The sequence below is a fragment of the Protopterus annectens genome, chromosome 17.part0 (assembly GCF_019279795.1).
Source record: "Protopterus annectens isolate FY-2018-M chromosome 17.part0, PAN1.0, whole genome shotgun sequence".
NCBI classification, from domain to species: Eukaryota; Metazoa; Chordata; order Ceratodontiformes; family Protopteridae; genus Protopterus; species Protopterus annectens.
Genome location: NC_056751.1, coordinates 706,479,951 through 706,497,314, shown reverse-complemented (window position 1 = coordinate 706,497,314; position 17,364 = coordinate 706,479,951). Strand labels below are relative to the sequence as shown.

At 43.3% G+C, this 17,364-nt stretch overlaps 1 protein-coding gene across 1 annotated transcript in view; it reads right to left on the bottom strand.

Moving 5' to 3' along the window:
- UFC1 (ubiquitin-fold modifier conjugating enzyme 1) overlaps nt 1-17,364 on the bottom strand; it is a 163,160-nt gene that overhangs the window by 71,341 nt on the left and 74,455 nt on the right. Inside the window, exon 3 of the mRNA XM_044059128.1 lies at nt 6,695-6,758. Within this exon, the coding sequence (XP_043915063.1) occupies nt 6,695-6,758 (64 nt within the window). The remainder of the gene's footprint in view (nt 1-6,694; nt 6,759-17,364) is intronic.

Genomic DNA, 17,364 nt, shown 5'->3' with positions numbered 1-17,364 from the left:
ACAGCAGCAGGCCCAGCATGGAGCCATGGAGTACTCCCCTGGTGACAAGTCTCTTGGTGGAGTTGTCTCCTTGATCCTTACATCTTGGGTCATGTCTGTGAGCCAGCCAACAATCCAGTGAGTTATGGAAGGATTTATACACTGCTCAGAGAGCTTGTCAACCATGTTTAAAAGAGATATTGTGTTGAATGACGTAGCCAGGTGAAGATACGGAGAATGCAGCATTTTACCCTCATTAATTGCCTTTCAAAAAAAAAGTTTACCATGTAAATTAGGCATGATCTTCGCTTAAAGCCAAACTGGGATGGGTCAAGTGTCTATAGGTTGCCAAAATCCTTACTTCCAGTGTAATTCATTCCATGGCTTTACATATTAGGCTTGTTAGACTGCTGGGCCTGTAGTTCCCTGGGTCAGCTGATGGTCTGTCCTTGAAGAAGAGAATGATTGTTGCAGTCCTTCTTTCACTTGTAATGCAGTCTGTTTCACAGCTGTAGTTGAGTGTCACAAGTGGTCCTGATAAGTAATTTTACACTGTTCAGAAGACAACTAGGGATGTTGTTAGGACCCAGAGAGGCAGTGTTCTTGGCTTTAGCACTTTCTGACAACACCTGGCCTTGCTGATAGCTGGGGGGGGGGGTTCACCCGGTAGAGCTGGGGGGAGTGAGGGGTGAAGTTTGAGCTGAATATGTCATCCAGTAGGTTTGCTATGTCACCATCACTTCAGAAGACTGCTGTGTGTTGCGTCTAAGGTTACAGACAACAGTGGAGCAAAAAAAAAACTTCACTTCAGCGAAAGTTGTTTTGCCCATATTTCCTCAAGCATTTGGCACTTCCAAAAGCACTGCTCGACAAACATTTCTCTAAAACATGCAGGGATAGTCATAATTTAGTACCTCACTCTAAACATTCGCAACCAACCAAAAAAAAAAAAAAACACACTAGTCAGCATTAGCCCCCTCACTTTGGGGATCATACTCCAGTCACCTAAAATAAATCTCCTTTCTCAATTTCACAGCGCAGCTAAAATCTCTGCCCTGTGTATCCGGCTTCAAAAGGCCCTATTCTGTCAATCCTATTATACATTCACAAGGCCAGTGACATTATAAACATCCATTTAAGGTATCTCAATGTCATTGCAAAGTAAATAGAAACTTATCAGGATGTTTGTGTCACAGAAAATAACACTTCCAAAGAACAGTCCACACTCCACATAAAGCAAAGTACTAGTACAACTCTATTCAAATGAAACATGAATGAATGGATAGCAACTGCAAATTCACTCCATGTTTAGCAGGATAGTGGAATCGTAAATGTCCCAACATATCCTTGTGTGGCATATCTCTGGGTTATTTGTATGCAAAATATTACGGCTAAAAAAGTACAGTACACACTTACCATAAATGTAAATGTTAGAGTGTATTCACTGTTGCAGTCATCACCTGTGGGGTTATCCCTGCTGTGGTAGCCCTCGGCCGGCCTGAATACCAGAGTCAATGTTTTTGTGCGCCGGCTGCTGTCTCCTGTAGTCGGACGTCAGGTTGTCAGTACTATAAAGCAAGGCAGCCGACGTCATTACATCAGCTTTTCTTGCCCTAAACCATCAGAAGCACAAAGGAAAAGAGAGAAGTGGTCCTGGTGGCCAAGAGCCACCTTGGGAAGCATGTGTCCCCCTAGGAGAAGATGTTAAATGGAGTATGGAGGGAGGGAAACCAAGACTGCAACATCAACTGTGGGAGGATTCCCAAAGCTGTGGTAAAGGGTGGAAGGATAGGTAGAGTCATAGGTATTGGTCAGGAGGCCCTGCACAATTGCAGTGGCAAACCCTGCCATAGGCTTAGAAAAGAGAGGTAGGTAGTAATGCTTTGTAAAGGTATGGACAGAGGTCCAGGTGGCCGCTTCCTGGTAGATACTCCTCTGTGAAAGGCAGTGGAAGTGGAGGTTGCTCTAGTGGAGTAGGTACGGATCGACTTAGGGATGGGTTTCCCCATGTAGTCTGTAGCAAAAATGGATACAGTGTGAAATCCATTTGGAAATGGTTTGTTTGGAGATGGGCTTCCCCTCTGCCCAAGCTTACAAGAAGTGGGTCAGTTTTTCTGAATGGCTTAGTGTGGTCCAGACAGTATCGGAGTTGTCTGTGTACGTCTAGTGAGTGTAGAATTCTTTCCCCCTCGTTTTGAGGGTTGGGAAAGAAGGTGGGAAGGTGTATGGCCTGGTTAAGGGTCACATCAGGTACCACCTTGGGCATAAAGGAGGTATTAGTCCTCAGGGAGACTCTTGTCTGCATAGAAAATTATGGAGGGCTCGACAGCCATGAGAGCTTGAAGTTCTGAGACCCTACTGGCTGAGGTGATAGCTAGTAGGAAGGCAGTCTTCCAGGAGAGGTATTTCAATTCTGTTGATGCGGCAGGCTCGAAAGAAGGTAAGGTTAGTTTCTCCAACACATAACTCAGGTCCCAGGGTGGAGTAGAAGGTCTTCTGGGAGGCCTGATATTATAAGTCCCTCCGAGGAATTGCTTAATCAAAGGATGAGAGAAGAGGGGTGGATCTGAATCATAATGGGCAGAGATGGCCAAGGCATGGATTTTAATAGAGGCGAAGAAGGAGAGGCCACTATTGAGCAACTTTGTTAAGTAACCTAGGATGAGAGGGATGGAAGGTTGGGAGGTAATGCCCCCTTTTGATGGTTTCCAGAAGCAGAATCTTTTACATTTTCCTGCAGAAGATTTTCTTGTGCTGAGCCTTCTAGCTTCTGTGATGATGTCCAGGACCTGTTTGCTTAACAGTGACTTCTTGTTAGTTTTTAGTGTACAAGCCATGATGAATGTTTGAGAGTGTAGGCCTGGGTGCAGTACCTTCCCCCTCTCCTGGGTCAAGAGGTCTGACCTTAGGGGAAGCAGCTTCGGGGGCTGTAAGGTCAGACTGCGTAGTAAGGGGTACCAATGCTCTCGGGGCCAGTCTGGAGTGATGAGGATGGCCTTTGGTCTCTCTTCTCTTATTTTCATTAGAACCTTGGGAATAAGAGGCAGAGGAGAGTATGCGTACGCAAAGAGGGAGCTCCAGGGGAAGGTCAAGGCATCCACCTTTCATGCTAGGAAGTGATACACCCTGGTACAAAACTTGTGCAGCTTGTGGTTGAGGTGCAAGGCAAAGAGGTACAGCTCTGGGGTGCCCCACTCCTAGGTGATTTGCAGAAAGATCTCTCTGTGGAGCTGCCATTTGTGGGGGTCCAGTAAGTTTCTGCTTAGGTGGTCTGCCAGTGTTTTGTTGATCCCTGGTAAGTATTGGGCAATTAGGTGTAGCCCCATGGAGGTGACTAAGCCAGAGACTCACGGCTAACCTCCACAGGGTGTAAGACTTGGTGCCCCCCCCCCTGCTCGTTGATGTACCACATTACTGTGGCATTGTCTGTTTTTATAAGGAGGACCCCTGGTCTGAGAAGGGGTTGGAAGGAAGTCAAGAGTGTTTTGCACTGCCATCATTTATTTCTGGTTGATGTGCAAGTGAAGTTGCTGGGCATTCCAAAGGCTTTGGGTACAATCTGCCTGCTAGGTGAGCTCCACAAGCTATGTCTGAGGTGTCGGTGGTGATGGTCTGGCTGGAAGGGCGGAGGATGAAGGAAAGACCCTTGTTCATGGCACAGGCCTCTGCCCACCAGAGAAATGTGTCCCTTATGCAAGGAATCAGTGGGAGAGTGGTCTCTAGGGACTGAGAGTGCTGACACCAAAGGTTCTTTAAGTACCACTGAAGCTTACTCATGTGAAGCCAGATGAGAAGGATGCAAGATGCCATGTATCCCACGGCTGCAGGAACTTCCTCACAGTGAGGTGACTTCTGGAAGCCAGCTGGGTGAAGTAGAGAGGCAGGAAAGCTCTGCTTTTCTGGGGCTAGGAATGTCATTAGGGTTGCTGTGTCTAGCACAGCTCCCAGGAAAACAATTTTCTTGGTGGGGTTTTGCTTTGATTTTTTTCTCATTGATGATGAACCCAAGGGAAGTTAGGAGTTTTTTGACAAAGAGAAAATCCTGGAGCAACTTTTCTTTGCTGAATGAGGCAGTCTAGGTAAGTGTAAATCTGTATATTTCTCTGTCTGAAGAATGCTATAGCTGGGGCCAAGCATTTGATGAATACTCTGGGAGCAGTAGATAAGCCAAAGGGCAGTGCAGAGAACTGAAAGTGCTGATTGCCTGCTCTGAATCACAGGAATTTTCTGCAAGATTCCCTGATGGGGATGTGGAGGTGGGCATCTTTTATGTCTAGTGTGACCAGCCAGGCATTTTGTGTGAGCATAGGCAGGAGCTGCTGCAAGGTTAGCATTTTGAATCTGGGGACCACCAAGGAGGTGTTCAGTTTGGTAGATCCAGGATGGGGCCCCAAGTGCCCTCCTTTCTGGGAACAAGGAATAGTCTGGAGTAAAAACCTTTTCCTGTTTGATCCATAGGAACAGGTTCTATTGTTCCCTGGGACATTAATGTTTTTATCTGTTTTAATGCCTCTGCCCACTGGTTTTGGGGGAGGTCTGGATACTCTCTTGAAATAGGGAGTTCACTGAAGGAGAATCTGTATCCCTGAGAAATTATTTTTAATACCATTGGTCCTTGGTTATAGAGACCCAATTGTCCTTGAAGAGGGTGAGCCTTCCTCCTAGTTTTAGATGAATGAAAGGAGGGCGAGTCATTGTGATTGCTTACCATAGAAGCTTGGCTTGGAACTCATTCCTTAGAAGTGGAAGTGGTCCATTGTCTGCTTCTTTGCTGGCCCTGGGATAGAGGCCTGGATGTCCTGTCCCTGCGGGGCTTACTTTGGCCCTGTCTGCTGAGTGCAGGGAAGTCCCCAGTGCTTAGAGGGGAAGTTCCTGAGGAATCTGGGTGGTTGAACTTGAAAGAAAGCTTTTACTGTTTGCATAGATTGTGATTTGTCTTTCATCTTTTTAAGCACCTCTTCTGCCTTTTCCCCAAACAGGCATTCCTTATCTAGGGGTGCATCAATAAGTTTACACTTCACATGACCAGGGAGAGGCTGTTCTGTTATTAGAAGACATGCATGACTGAACGATTAGGTCACTGCTGCCCTGCTACAGGCTTCTAGGGCATCCTATCCACATTGTAATGAGTGCCTGGCCACTTGACCAGCAGAGTGTAGCGATTCTGCCAGCTCCTTTGAGTTGGCACCGTCAGGAGAGGTAGCAATCTTCTGTTTTAATTGTTCCAAAGTGTGTTGTTGATATTTTAACAAATGGAATGGACAATTGAGTGCTCTGACAGCTAAGGTTGCAAAGATGTACACTTGTTTTACCCCATATGTCCAGAGCTCTGGAGTCTTTGTCAGAGGGAAGAGGATTCTTGGCAGAACTAGTCTTAGCTCCTTTGGGTCCCTGTGTAATGATCTGAGGGTCTGTAGCAGGGTTCCTGTACAGGTATTTGTGAGAATCTGGTACTCTGTAGTTCCTGTCAGGTTTAGCTGGAGCAGGAGGCAGGGCATCAGGGGCTAAACTGGATTCAAGGACATCATCATCCACCACTTCTAGAATAGGTGGGATGGCCAGGGGTCTGGGCTGGGGCAGATCCAGAAACACAAGTTGTTTCTTTGACAGTGGGTAGTCTTGTGATTCCCATGGAAAATGTTCCCTCTCCATGAAGGAGAGGTCCTCTGAAGGGGAGGCAGAGGGGATGGATTCCTCTGCATCTGAATCCTCAAACAGTTGAGGGCTGTTGCTCCTCTTCAAAGGCAGAATAATCAGATTACTCAGACTCTTGGTCTGACAATTTCTGGAGAAGGAAGTTTTCCTTTGTGGAGTGGGGGCCTGAGTACTCCAGATAAGGGATAGGAGATCCTCCACCAATTTAAGCGTTTGGGGTGGGGGGAGCAGTAGCAAGATGGTGGCTAGAAGCAGATTTTCTAGGAGTGGCCTGGCTTCGAGGCCTGAGAGAATCCATCGGTCTCTGAGAAATGGTAGTCTGAAGAGAAGACGTCTTTTTTTGTCTAGAAATTGGTAGTGCGAATGGCCTCCTCAGAAGCCGGTGCCTGCGTTACAGCTCCGGACCCAACCGAGGCAGAGCCAGCCAAAGGCTTGGAAGACTAAGTGGATTTCTGCGGCATACCGGACTCAAAAGGGTCTCGGAAGGGACAGGTGTATCTTACAGAAGATACCATTGTGGGGATACCATTGTGGAACAGTCTCCCCATCCTTGTAAAAAATCACCCCTGTCCATATTCAAGTGCAACTTGGATCTATGATCAAGAAACAGAAAATTTACCCCAGGACTGCCTCCCTGTACTACTAATGGACAGAGGCAGTACCCAAATGCTTTATCCCATGCTTGGATCTCCTCGATATGATCCCAGTTAGTTATTCTTATTATTGGTAATATAGAATTATCGAGCATGGGATAGAAAAGGCCAACCTCTACCCAAATGTGACAGGTTAATTAGAGCTCAAAACAAGAAATCTGGATAGGCTCAAAATGGCCCACAAGCACAGATAGCCTAGTACTTCAAAAACTCCTCTCATAGCATATCCGACCGTTCTTGCAAAAATTTGACAACGACATGGACACAATTATATCATATTGCAGTATTTTTCTAAAGATGTCACTTTGAATGAACACTTAACTAACACTTAACTAAAAAACTTCAATCTACAACACTGCAGGAGGCAGCCAACATCAGGAGTAAACTTGATGAAACAGAATACTTACATCAAACTCTATATCGAATTCATATTTGAGCAATTCATGGATGTACCAGCACTTTCCAAACCATCTAAAACAGACATGGAAAGAGTTAAGTATGTTACAGGTAACATGATAAAAGGCTTTTCTAACATACATGACAACAAGTGCTTTAAGAAGACAACAAGACTAAGAGCAGCATAGTAAATACAATCTACTGAAACAGCATCGCAAAATGCCTCTGTTACAACCACTGGGTGTACATTTCATATAATTCAGCATATAAAATCTCAAAATGCCTTTACACAGAATGTAGCTCAGAGACCAGAAGCTGAAACACACAGTTAACCCGGACGCAAACATAGGCCTGCAGAATACAGTACCCCAGAATGCACCAACTGCATCTTAGTCACACTGTATTACTACACAAACTGTAACATAATCCCTGCACCTTCAGTCACACTGAATTACTATACAAACTGTAACATAATCCCTGCACCTTCAGTCACACTGTATTGCAACACAAACTGTAACATAATCCCTGCACCTTCAGTCACACTGTATTACTACACAAACTGCAACAATCCCTGCACCTTCAGTCACACTGTATTGCAACACAAACTGTAACATAATCCCTGCACCTTCAGTCACACTGTATTGCAACACAAACTGTAACATAATCCCTGCACCTTCAGTCACACTGTATTACTACAAACTAACATAATCCCTGCACCTTCAGTAACACTGAATTATTACGCAAACTGTAGCATAAAGACTGCATTATCAAATACCCAACAAGTTAGTAATCAAAACAGAAGCTTTCTGACAACAGTTTGCAGATTACAAGTCAAACTATACCAATTAGCACTCAGATTGATAAATATGGAACTGCAAGTTGAGCAGAAGAATGGCATGCTATGTAGCATTATAGGGTAGGTCAAAACCATAGCTGGCATTAGGCATAGGCCAACTAGGCAGCTGCCTAGGGCGCCACTCTAGCAGGGGTGCTTTTCTAGTATTTATTTGGTGTAGGTAGACCAGGATGGGGGCACCAGGTGGTGCGGCGGGAGTGCTGTGGAGCCCTTTTGTCTAGGGTACCAGTTGACCTAAGGCCGCTCTTGGTCAAAAACACAGCAATGGCACCCTCCAGCTTCTTAACCCAGTTCTACTGCTGGACTATTTTACTTTGACTCACTCATTCAACACCACACAAGTTACAGTTACAAATCACGCAGACTGTCACCATATACATTCTCCCATCTCAAACACTAATTGACAATATGCTGTCTTTGTAGCATAATAATAATTACAATATTTCTGGTCATCTACACTACAGGTTTCATATTTCAAATCAATTGACTGCCACATGCCAACATTCAGTGCATTTAAAACCATTATGCACAGTGTACAAACCTAGCTAAGCACTTTACTGATAAATAATAGCAGTCATCTAGTTCACAAAAGGAATCAACTAAAATTACATTTAAAAATGTTTTACATACCACACCATGCACAGTCACACCCCAAGTAAGCAGTGAGAGCTGTCTACCTCCTATCAAGTGGAGGTTCTCATATTCATTTAAGTAAATCAAAGCGGAAGAGGGGAAGCAGTGACCCATAGTAGATAACCTCATGCAAACAACCTACAGCTGACAAAAAGCAGTAAGACATTTGCAAAGGGAAAAGCTGCAGTCAGCAAGCAGCTGTACGTCTTAACACAGGAAGTTAAATCACTATCAAACTACAATAACCTCGGTAGTATTTTTTTTTAGAAAATCTTATTTTTGTACTGCACTGTTCTTATTATTCCTTTATTAATATCAATGTTTCTCCAGCAACTGTTTTATAGAAAAGAAACATTTAAACCACAGGATTAAATGCTTTGTTTTTCGCAAATAAAACTGAAAAATGTTAATACATACTTTTGAAGCATAAGGTAATTGTTTTGAACATTATCATTTACTATGGAAAATCCAAAACAGCAAACGACCATGAGAGCAATTTTTTTCCGGGTTGGGGGGGGGGGGGGTCACTGTTCCAAAAAAAAAAAAACAGACACACACACCCCCACTTAAATATACCAACTCTGAGATCACACTACAGGAAGCGGCACAACCCGGACGGCCGGCCCAGCGATTTCTTTCCCTGGGAAAAAAATTTGCAGTTCTGGCCATTCGCTATTTTGCCGGTTCAACATGTAGTGTTCGATAATCTGATAGTTCACTGTTCTAAAGTAGACCCAAGCTACCATGAACTCCTGACAGGTATTACCGCTTGTGCAAGAGAACTAAATCTGTTTAAACAATGTACTAAATCAATAAATATGTACTAACTGAAAATATCAAATATGGGTAAATATCTAAAACTGCAATTCAATCCAAGGACCCTTCCCTACTCTAACAAATAAGTTAAGTTGTAAAATGCAAGAGTTGAAAGCTCTTATTTTTCTTTATTCTGCTATTCATCCCATCGCAAAATAAAAATCTTACTGAAAAGTAATATAGTAGCCTATCTACATCATTACACTGCAAATATGTTGTGTGTATAAAGACCAAGACAACAATGAAAGTTAGACACAGTGGTAGTTATTTTAGTACAATAAGGTATAGTACACGTAAGATTAATTTTCAATATGGTCACTGCAGTGCAACATAACATGGGTGTGTGCTACCCTCCTCATAACACAGTTCATAGACAGGTACTAGGCTATTGGTCCTAGGGGCTTTATAAACCTAGCCAAAAAGGTACCCTGGCTTTTGCCACCCAAGAAAATTATTTTCCTGTGCCCCTGTCAAGCAGAGCTCCAGAGTTGATCCCCGGGGTGAATTTCCTATTTCCCATCCACTCATCACAATTTTTCTTGAAGAGTGCTAATGAGGGGCTTTGTTTGATATACACAGGTAGTTTTTGTTTGTTCCAGAGTATGGGAAGTCTCTGGGACGGGAATCTATCTCTACAACATGTTCGGTTTATTGTGGTGACAAGGTTTAGGTCCCTAGAACATGTAGCTCGGAGGGATTGGAATTTCTTTAAGTGGAGCATGTCCAACAGCTCTGGATTTGACATAGCTTTGTATGTTAGGCAGAGATCGCCTCTGAGTAGGCGATAAGCGATGGAGTAAAGCTGGAGTTTTGAGACGGTCTGCGTAGGGCATCTATTTGGAGGCCGGTAATCCTCTTTGTGAGGTATTTCTGTGGCCTTTCCAGTTGTAGATGCCTTGTGAGGTACATACCAAAAAGGGGTGTTGTACTCTAGAATGGGTCTAATGAGCGACTAGTAGAGGGCAACAATTACCTCTTTTCCTGTATGAGAAACCTTTTGTGATGAGGTGTGCCACACAGAAGGATTTCCGGACTACTGTGGCAATGTGATTATCAAAGGAGGGACTACTGTACACCTGTGTCCCAAGGTCTCATCACACTTTTGGTGCTAAAGTAGACTACCACGTATGTGGTAGCTCATGGGTACAGAGTTTTTACCAAAGGGAATGACAGTGCACTTTTTGGCATTGAGCTTGAGGCCATGGCTTTGACACCAGGTATCTCAGTGAAGCCCTTTTGTAGGAAGTCCACATCGTTAGGAGTTTCGATTATGGCTCCTAGTTTGCAGTCATCTGTGAACTTCGTTAGCCAAAGACGCGTTAGCATACACTTCAGAAAAGTAGATAAACAAGAGAGGACCCAGGACTGAACCCTGTGGTACTCCACTTGTCACTGGTCTGAAGTCGGATTTGGAGTTTGCTACTTTCACAGTGCGGGTTCTGTCAGTGAGCCAGTTGGCAACCCATCTTGTGACATAGGGATTGATACCTAGTTTAGTGAGTTTATCTATAATTCCAGAGTGGGGGATGGTGTCAAAAGCTTTGGCGAGATCTAGATAGGTTCATAGGTTCATACTAGGCTATCTGCCCTAGGGCATTTATAAGTCTAGCCAGAGTGTGTTTGGCTTTCGCCACCCATTTTAAATTAATTTTGCTATGCCCTTTTTCGAGGTTAGTATACTGTGCCTCAAGTGATACCCGGGGTAAACCTATGATCTCCCATCCACTCAAGATTCCTCTTGAAGAGAGTCAATGAGGGACTCTGCCTAACCTGGACTGGGATTTTATTCCAGAGTGAAGGGAGCCTCTGGGTTATGGGCTGTGTCCCTCATCTACGTCTTTGGTGACTGCTTCAAAGACGTCTATCAGGTTAAGGAGACATGATCTGCCTTTTACAAACCCGAACTGGGTGGGGACCAGAGTTTGGAGATTACCAATGCCTTTGTTTATAAGTTTCATAATGATATGTTCCATGGCCTTGCAGACCAGGCTCGTTAGGCTAATGGGGCAGTAGTTCCCAGGGTCTGTGGTGGCTCCCCCTTTGTGGAGTGGGATAACAGTCGTTGTGCGCCATTCAGTGGGCACAAAGCCTGAGGGGAGGGCAATGACTGAACACAGTGCTTAGGTGGGGTGACCGTTCATTCTTTAGTTCATGTAGAACGCAGCCTGGGATGCTGTCAGGTCCCATGGATGCTGTAGTCTTGGCTTTGGAGAGTGTGGTTTTTACCTGTGTAGCCGTGATTACAGGAACTTTGCATTCTTCCGGTACAGAGATGGGCCCTTTGGGGGGTGAGAGAGAGTGGCAAAGTTAGCACTGAACCTATCTGCCAGGATGTTGGCAATATCAGTTAGTTCTGTATATTTAGTTGCATTGTGCTGTAACTCAATCTGAGTGTTGCCATTGAGATTCTTGACATAGCTATAGAATGCTTTGTGGTTGTCTTTAGAATCAGAGGCGATTTTGGTTTTCATAACTAGCTTTGGAGGATTTTATGAAGGATCTCAGCTTCTTACAGAGGTTGACCAGGGAGTTCCTCTAATCATGGGATTTTACTCTTTTTTGCAACAGTTTCATTCTTCTGTTGTAGAGTTTGTTTATGGCAGGGGACCACCAGATTGTTTTTTTTTTTTTTTTTTTTAAGAGGACAGCATCTTGGTTCTGTTAGGGATAGCACGATCCATGCACTCATTCAAGCGCATTTGTGTAGGATTCAGTCGTACCTCTACTATCCGTCTGCATGGGTGTCATGACGTTTGCCACTTCTGTCTTAAGAAGCATGAAGTTGGCTTTGGAGAAATTTTTTTACGGTGGTTTCCCTAATGGGGAGTGGGGGCTGGATGTGGATGTCTAGTGTGATCAGCTTGTGGTTGGATCTGACCAACGAGGAATTGACCTCTGGTGTGGAACACCGGTCAACCAAGTTGGTAATGACCAGGTCTAGGATACTGCTGCCCCTAGTGGGGGTGTGGATAAGTTGATCCAAGGCGTTGCAATTTATGAATTCCAGAAAAAAAAGTTGAGCAAAAGAGGTACATGAGGTAGTTTTCCCAGTTAATGGTGGGGTAGTTGAAAATCGCCCATTATGAGGGTGTTGAGTTGTACCCTAATATTTTCCAGTGTATCAAGAAATGAGGAGTGGGAATCCTGGGGCATGGTGTTACAATTTGGATTGCGGTCTTGCCCAGAGTTAGTTGCACTTGGATAATCTTGGATGCATTATGCTGAGCAACTAGCCTGGAGGTGTGGATATCCTTAATTAACATGGACACACCTCTGCCTTTAGTGTTTCGGTCCAGGTTAGGTGGCCAAAAGGTGTGGCATGAATTATAGCCTGGTAATGCAGGGGTGCTCTCTGGCACCTTGAACCAGGTCTCTGTCACTGCACAGATGTAGATGTTCTCCATTTTAAGGAGTGCCTCGAGTGAATGCATTTTGAGGTTTAGACTTCTAGCACCGAGTAGCATTACCCTCAGATTTTGCTTGCTTGTACCTGTTACAGTGGTGAATTTGTCACTTGAACCTTGCCTAAAAAAGGCACTACAGGGGTAGCAAGAGCCTTAGCCCGTATCCGGAATCCCAAGGGCAACAGGTGCAGGTCATCTCTGGCAAAGCATCGTGGTTTGTTGATCATGTCATCCCAAGCAGATACCGGATCCCCTTAGAATGACAGAAGAAACTTAGCCAACTGTTGGTCAATCATTTTGTCCTTGTACTGTGGTATCATTCTGGGTGATGGCAGGATGCTACTCAGGGCTAGGGTCATACCTGCCTGGGCTACAAGATCAGAGAGCTCCTCCATGTCTCTTTTCATGTAGTCCAGGGAGGTAAGTCTCAGATCATTCAAACCAACATGGACAATGACAGAGTCATATTTGTACTTGTGGAGTAACCGGAGTGCATGCATTATGTGGTGGATCCTGGCACCCGACAGGCAGCTGACAGTAACTTTCTCCTTGTTTAGACTGTTGAGTGGAACATCAGTGTGCATGACTATACAGTCACTTATGACTAGAGTGTTGGGTACGTTGTCATGCCTTATGGGCCGTGGATGAGTGGCACAAAGAGTTTGTGGGCTATGTGTCATTTGGGTTGTGTTGGGGGGTGGAGGTTGCTTGCGTTTCTGCTTTGCAGGTCTCTTGTTGCTTGAGCAGATTTTTATTGATAGAAACACAAAACACACATTCACAGAGGCTGTGTGTCTGTTTTGAGGGACTATGTGATGAGTGTGGTGTGGTGCAAGTGTTTACCTTCACCTCTTGACTGTCTAGTTCAGTCTTGGGTGAAGAGAGCTTTGCTTCCGGTTTGGCTATACAAGTGCATCTCTCACAGGTTGTAGTGTTAGAGGGTTGTCTGTGTACATGAGGCAATTGCTGCATTGCCCCAAAATGCCCAGATTCATCAGGTAGACAGGAGAAAACACTGGGGGATGACCCTTAGACATGCCTGGATAGGTGTTTATTAAGTACTAAAAACGGTTTTCCTCTAGACAAGTGAGGAAAGTTGAGTGCTGTAGTAATCTGCAACTTACTTAGTGCTTACAATGAGTTCTGAACAAGTGCTGAGCTCAAAGAAACGGATTTGAGTGCTAAACTAAAAAAACTGGCTAGTTTTAAGGGAAAATTTAGAGCAGACTTTATGGTGGTGGGAATAGTTTAATCCTAGCTAAATGGCGATGCATAAAGTATATATTTTTTATATAACAGTAGCAAATGAACAAACTGATTAATAACAAATTAACCAATAAAAAGCTAAAAACCGTGCCCCGTTCCAGCAATCTTCAATCAGACAAGTTCTAACTGCACACTCCTGCCACTGGGGTGCAGGGGAACCTTCTCCAAAAAAAATTATCTGGATTGGTGCTCAAGTTATACAACCAAAGCTAGATTCAGCAGGTCTGACTTTAGTCTATGCTACAGCAAACAAGGCGTACCAATTTCAGAACTCCCATCTGCCAGAGTTGATGGTAGCTATGGTGGATATAAAAAGGTCCGATGACACTCAGAAAAAATAGGGGAAGTTTCCTGGTGCCATGGCCAAATTTCCCCAATCGATATGAATAACCACCTACGTTCTCCTCTGCACAGAGTCTATTGGCCTAGAGGGACCAACACAGTCAAAGTGTAAATAAATATAAATAAAATACATATCATCAAATAAGAAAAAACTCAGAAAGTGCTTCAATATTAATTCAAATTTAAAAAGAGCAATGCAATATTTTTAACAATTCAGTGGCAGAGCTCCTTCATGTTAAAGGACACAAAAATTAAAACCAGTAAACAGAATGATTGCACTAAGAATCAAAACTGTCTTTTCCTTTTCAATATTGACTGAAGAATGATAGAAAAACAGAAAAAATAATATCAATATTGACTGAAGAATGATAGAAAAACAGAAAAAATAATATCAATATTGAATGAAGAATGATAGAAAAACAGAAAAAATAATAAAAAGGAGGAGGACTGCCAGCTGACAATCTCAACGAGGGGTTTGGAGAAAATTGCCAATAACTAAAAACATGTTACAAGAAAAAAAAAACATCACTAATATATTCTCTGTCAAATACTGCCTTCCTAACATTTTTATAAGTAAACAAGGGAAGTATCAAAATCACCATATATGTAGGGGAGGGAGGTGAATAAAACATATACAACTCCTTTTACCGGTGCCCTAATCATTAGTCAGCTCGAGCAAAGCTGACTAAAGAAATGAGTATGACAGCAAAATCCTTCAGAGCTTTCATGATAACAGAGAGGGAGGCGGAGGCCTGAAAGGACAATGCTGAGAACAACAAAATAAATATCCATAACCTGGCATAAACAGCAGACCAAATATCAAAGGGATGGAGGGAGGGAAGGAGTGACTACTGCAACAGTGATAATTCGAACATATACTGTGATGGTAAGTTCAACTTACACAACTGTACTATCTTCATCATAGCTATCACTGTTGCAGTAGCCTTAGATATATGGGTAGATTACCCTAGCTCACTACATTTGGAAGATGGAAAGAGAAGAGTCCAGGAGCCCGTGGAGAATGGTCCTAGCAAAGTCTGATCTAGACCTACAGAAGGAATCAAGCTTACAGTGCTTTGGAAATGTACAGAGGACAAAGTTAATCCTTCTATAACACTTCCAGAATGCAACCCTTTCCAAAAAGTCAGAGATGAAGCCAAGGCCCTGGTAGAGTGGATGTCGATCTTGCCTGGAATAGTTTTGTTGCGAGTACAACAAAAAGTAATAGCCCTAGACAACCACTTGGAAATGGTCTGTTTTGACACAGATTGTTTCTTCTTACTTTCACAAGAAATGAACAATTGATCTGAAAATCAGAAAGATTTAGTTTTGTCATGATAATGCCTGGACTTGTCTGTGGATATCAAAGGCAGGGAGCATCTTTTTTACCTCATTTTTAGGTTCAGGAAAGACAAGATGATGAATAGTTTGCTTTAAAGTAAACTTGGGCACCACTTTAGGCACAAAATGATTGGATCTCAAATAAACCCGGTCTTTGTGGAAAATGAAATAGGGGTGATGTACCATAAGAGCTTGCGATTCAAATACCCTTCTTGCAGAAGAGATCAGAACAATCAGTAAAACTGTTTTCCATGTTAAGAACCTTAGATTAGCCAGGTTAACTAGTTCAAATGGAGCAGTGTTAGCTTCTCTAACACAAGGAGGGGCCACCAGACGTCTTGGAGGTCTCCTATGTAAAACTCCTTTCAAATATGAGAATTTACTGAAAGAGGAGAACCCATGGGCAGACATGCTGAAGTGGCCAATAAATTAATCTTGATGAAGGAGTAAAAAAGGCCATAGGATAGTAATTCATACAAATATCGTAAAACCAGGGAACTGCTAGCCCTGAACAGCTGCTAGTTATGTTGTTTGAACCATGTAGTTATTTTCTAGTAACAGGCTTTCCTGTCTCCATTTGTACCTGTGCAAATTCTCAGTAAACAGGTGTCAGAAGAGAAGTAAGACCCTATCTTTCGGTCAGTGAACTGAAGTTGATTGGGGATGGGTTGTATCAAATACCCCCATTCTTGTGCGAGTAGATCCAGTTTACAAGGAAGTTTGTGGCAATTGGCCCAAGCCATTTCTAAAAGAAGGGAGAATCACTGTTGCCTGGGCCAAAAGAGTCACCACAATGATTGTGTGGGATTCCTTCTGAATCTTCAGAACTACTCTAAATATTAGTGGAAAGGATGAAAAAGCATGCAGGAACATTACTCTCCACGGAAAAGCAAAGTATCCGTTTTTTTCCAGATCTTCTTGCACAGACTCTTGGAGAATAATCTTGCCAGCTGATTGTTCAGAGAGGAGGCAATTAGGTCTATTTGAGAAACTCCCTACAGATGAGAAACTCCCTACAGATGGATTAAATCTTGGAAGACACCCCCCAATCTGGCTTCCATTCGAGAGGGTCTGCCCTTGTCCTACTCAGTTTGTCTGACACAGTTTTGCTCAGACAAAATGTAGGATGCCTACAGAGTGAGGACTGCTGCAAAGCTGTATCCCAAGTTAACATGGCTAACCTGCAAAAGGGATATGACCTTGTTTCTCCTTATTTGGTGATGTACCACATGACTGTGGTATTGTCTGTAACAACTTGAAGTGGTCCCAAGGACCAAGATGATTCAGACAGTTGAGTGCCTTGGTCAGGGAAAGCATCTCTTAGTTATATGCTTGTCTCTGTCCTTGGTGTCTCACATACTTTGCACTTTTATCCCTCCTAACACTACTCCCAAAGTAAAGTCCTAGGCATCTACAGTGGCTGACTGCTTTCGAACAGGGGGAGGAAGAAGAGAAGATAAAAACTTAAGTATACTTGCTCATTCCAATTAAAGTCATTTCTCCTCTGACAAACCCCAGCACAGGGATTTGAAAAGACAGAAGATGTTGGTGCTGGGACCAAAGAGATTTCAGATACCATTGCGTCTTTCTCATGGAGTCTTGCCAGGGTCGTGAGAATCATACATGCCATGAGACCCAAACTTTTGAGCTATTCCCTCTCAGTGACCAAGTATGCTGGCAAACCTTAAAAATAAATCTATACATCTATTTTTTTTCCTGTGGAAGAAACTGAACTAGTGTCTAGCTGATATCTCAAGAATACAATCCTGTGTGGAGTCAAAAAACTTGAATGTTTTCTTGGAATCCCAACTTTTGTAAAAGGAATCTTTCATTCACGTGAGAGATTTAGCACTGAAAAAGACTCAGCAAAGATAACCATGTCATCTAAACATGGAAAGTGTGGATACCCTGCAGCCTACAATGAGCTACAAAATTGAGCTAGACACTTTGCGAACATTACTGGTGCAACAGAAAATCCAAAAGGATGCAGTACATAACTAAAAATGTGATCCAGATGCACAAA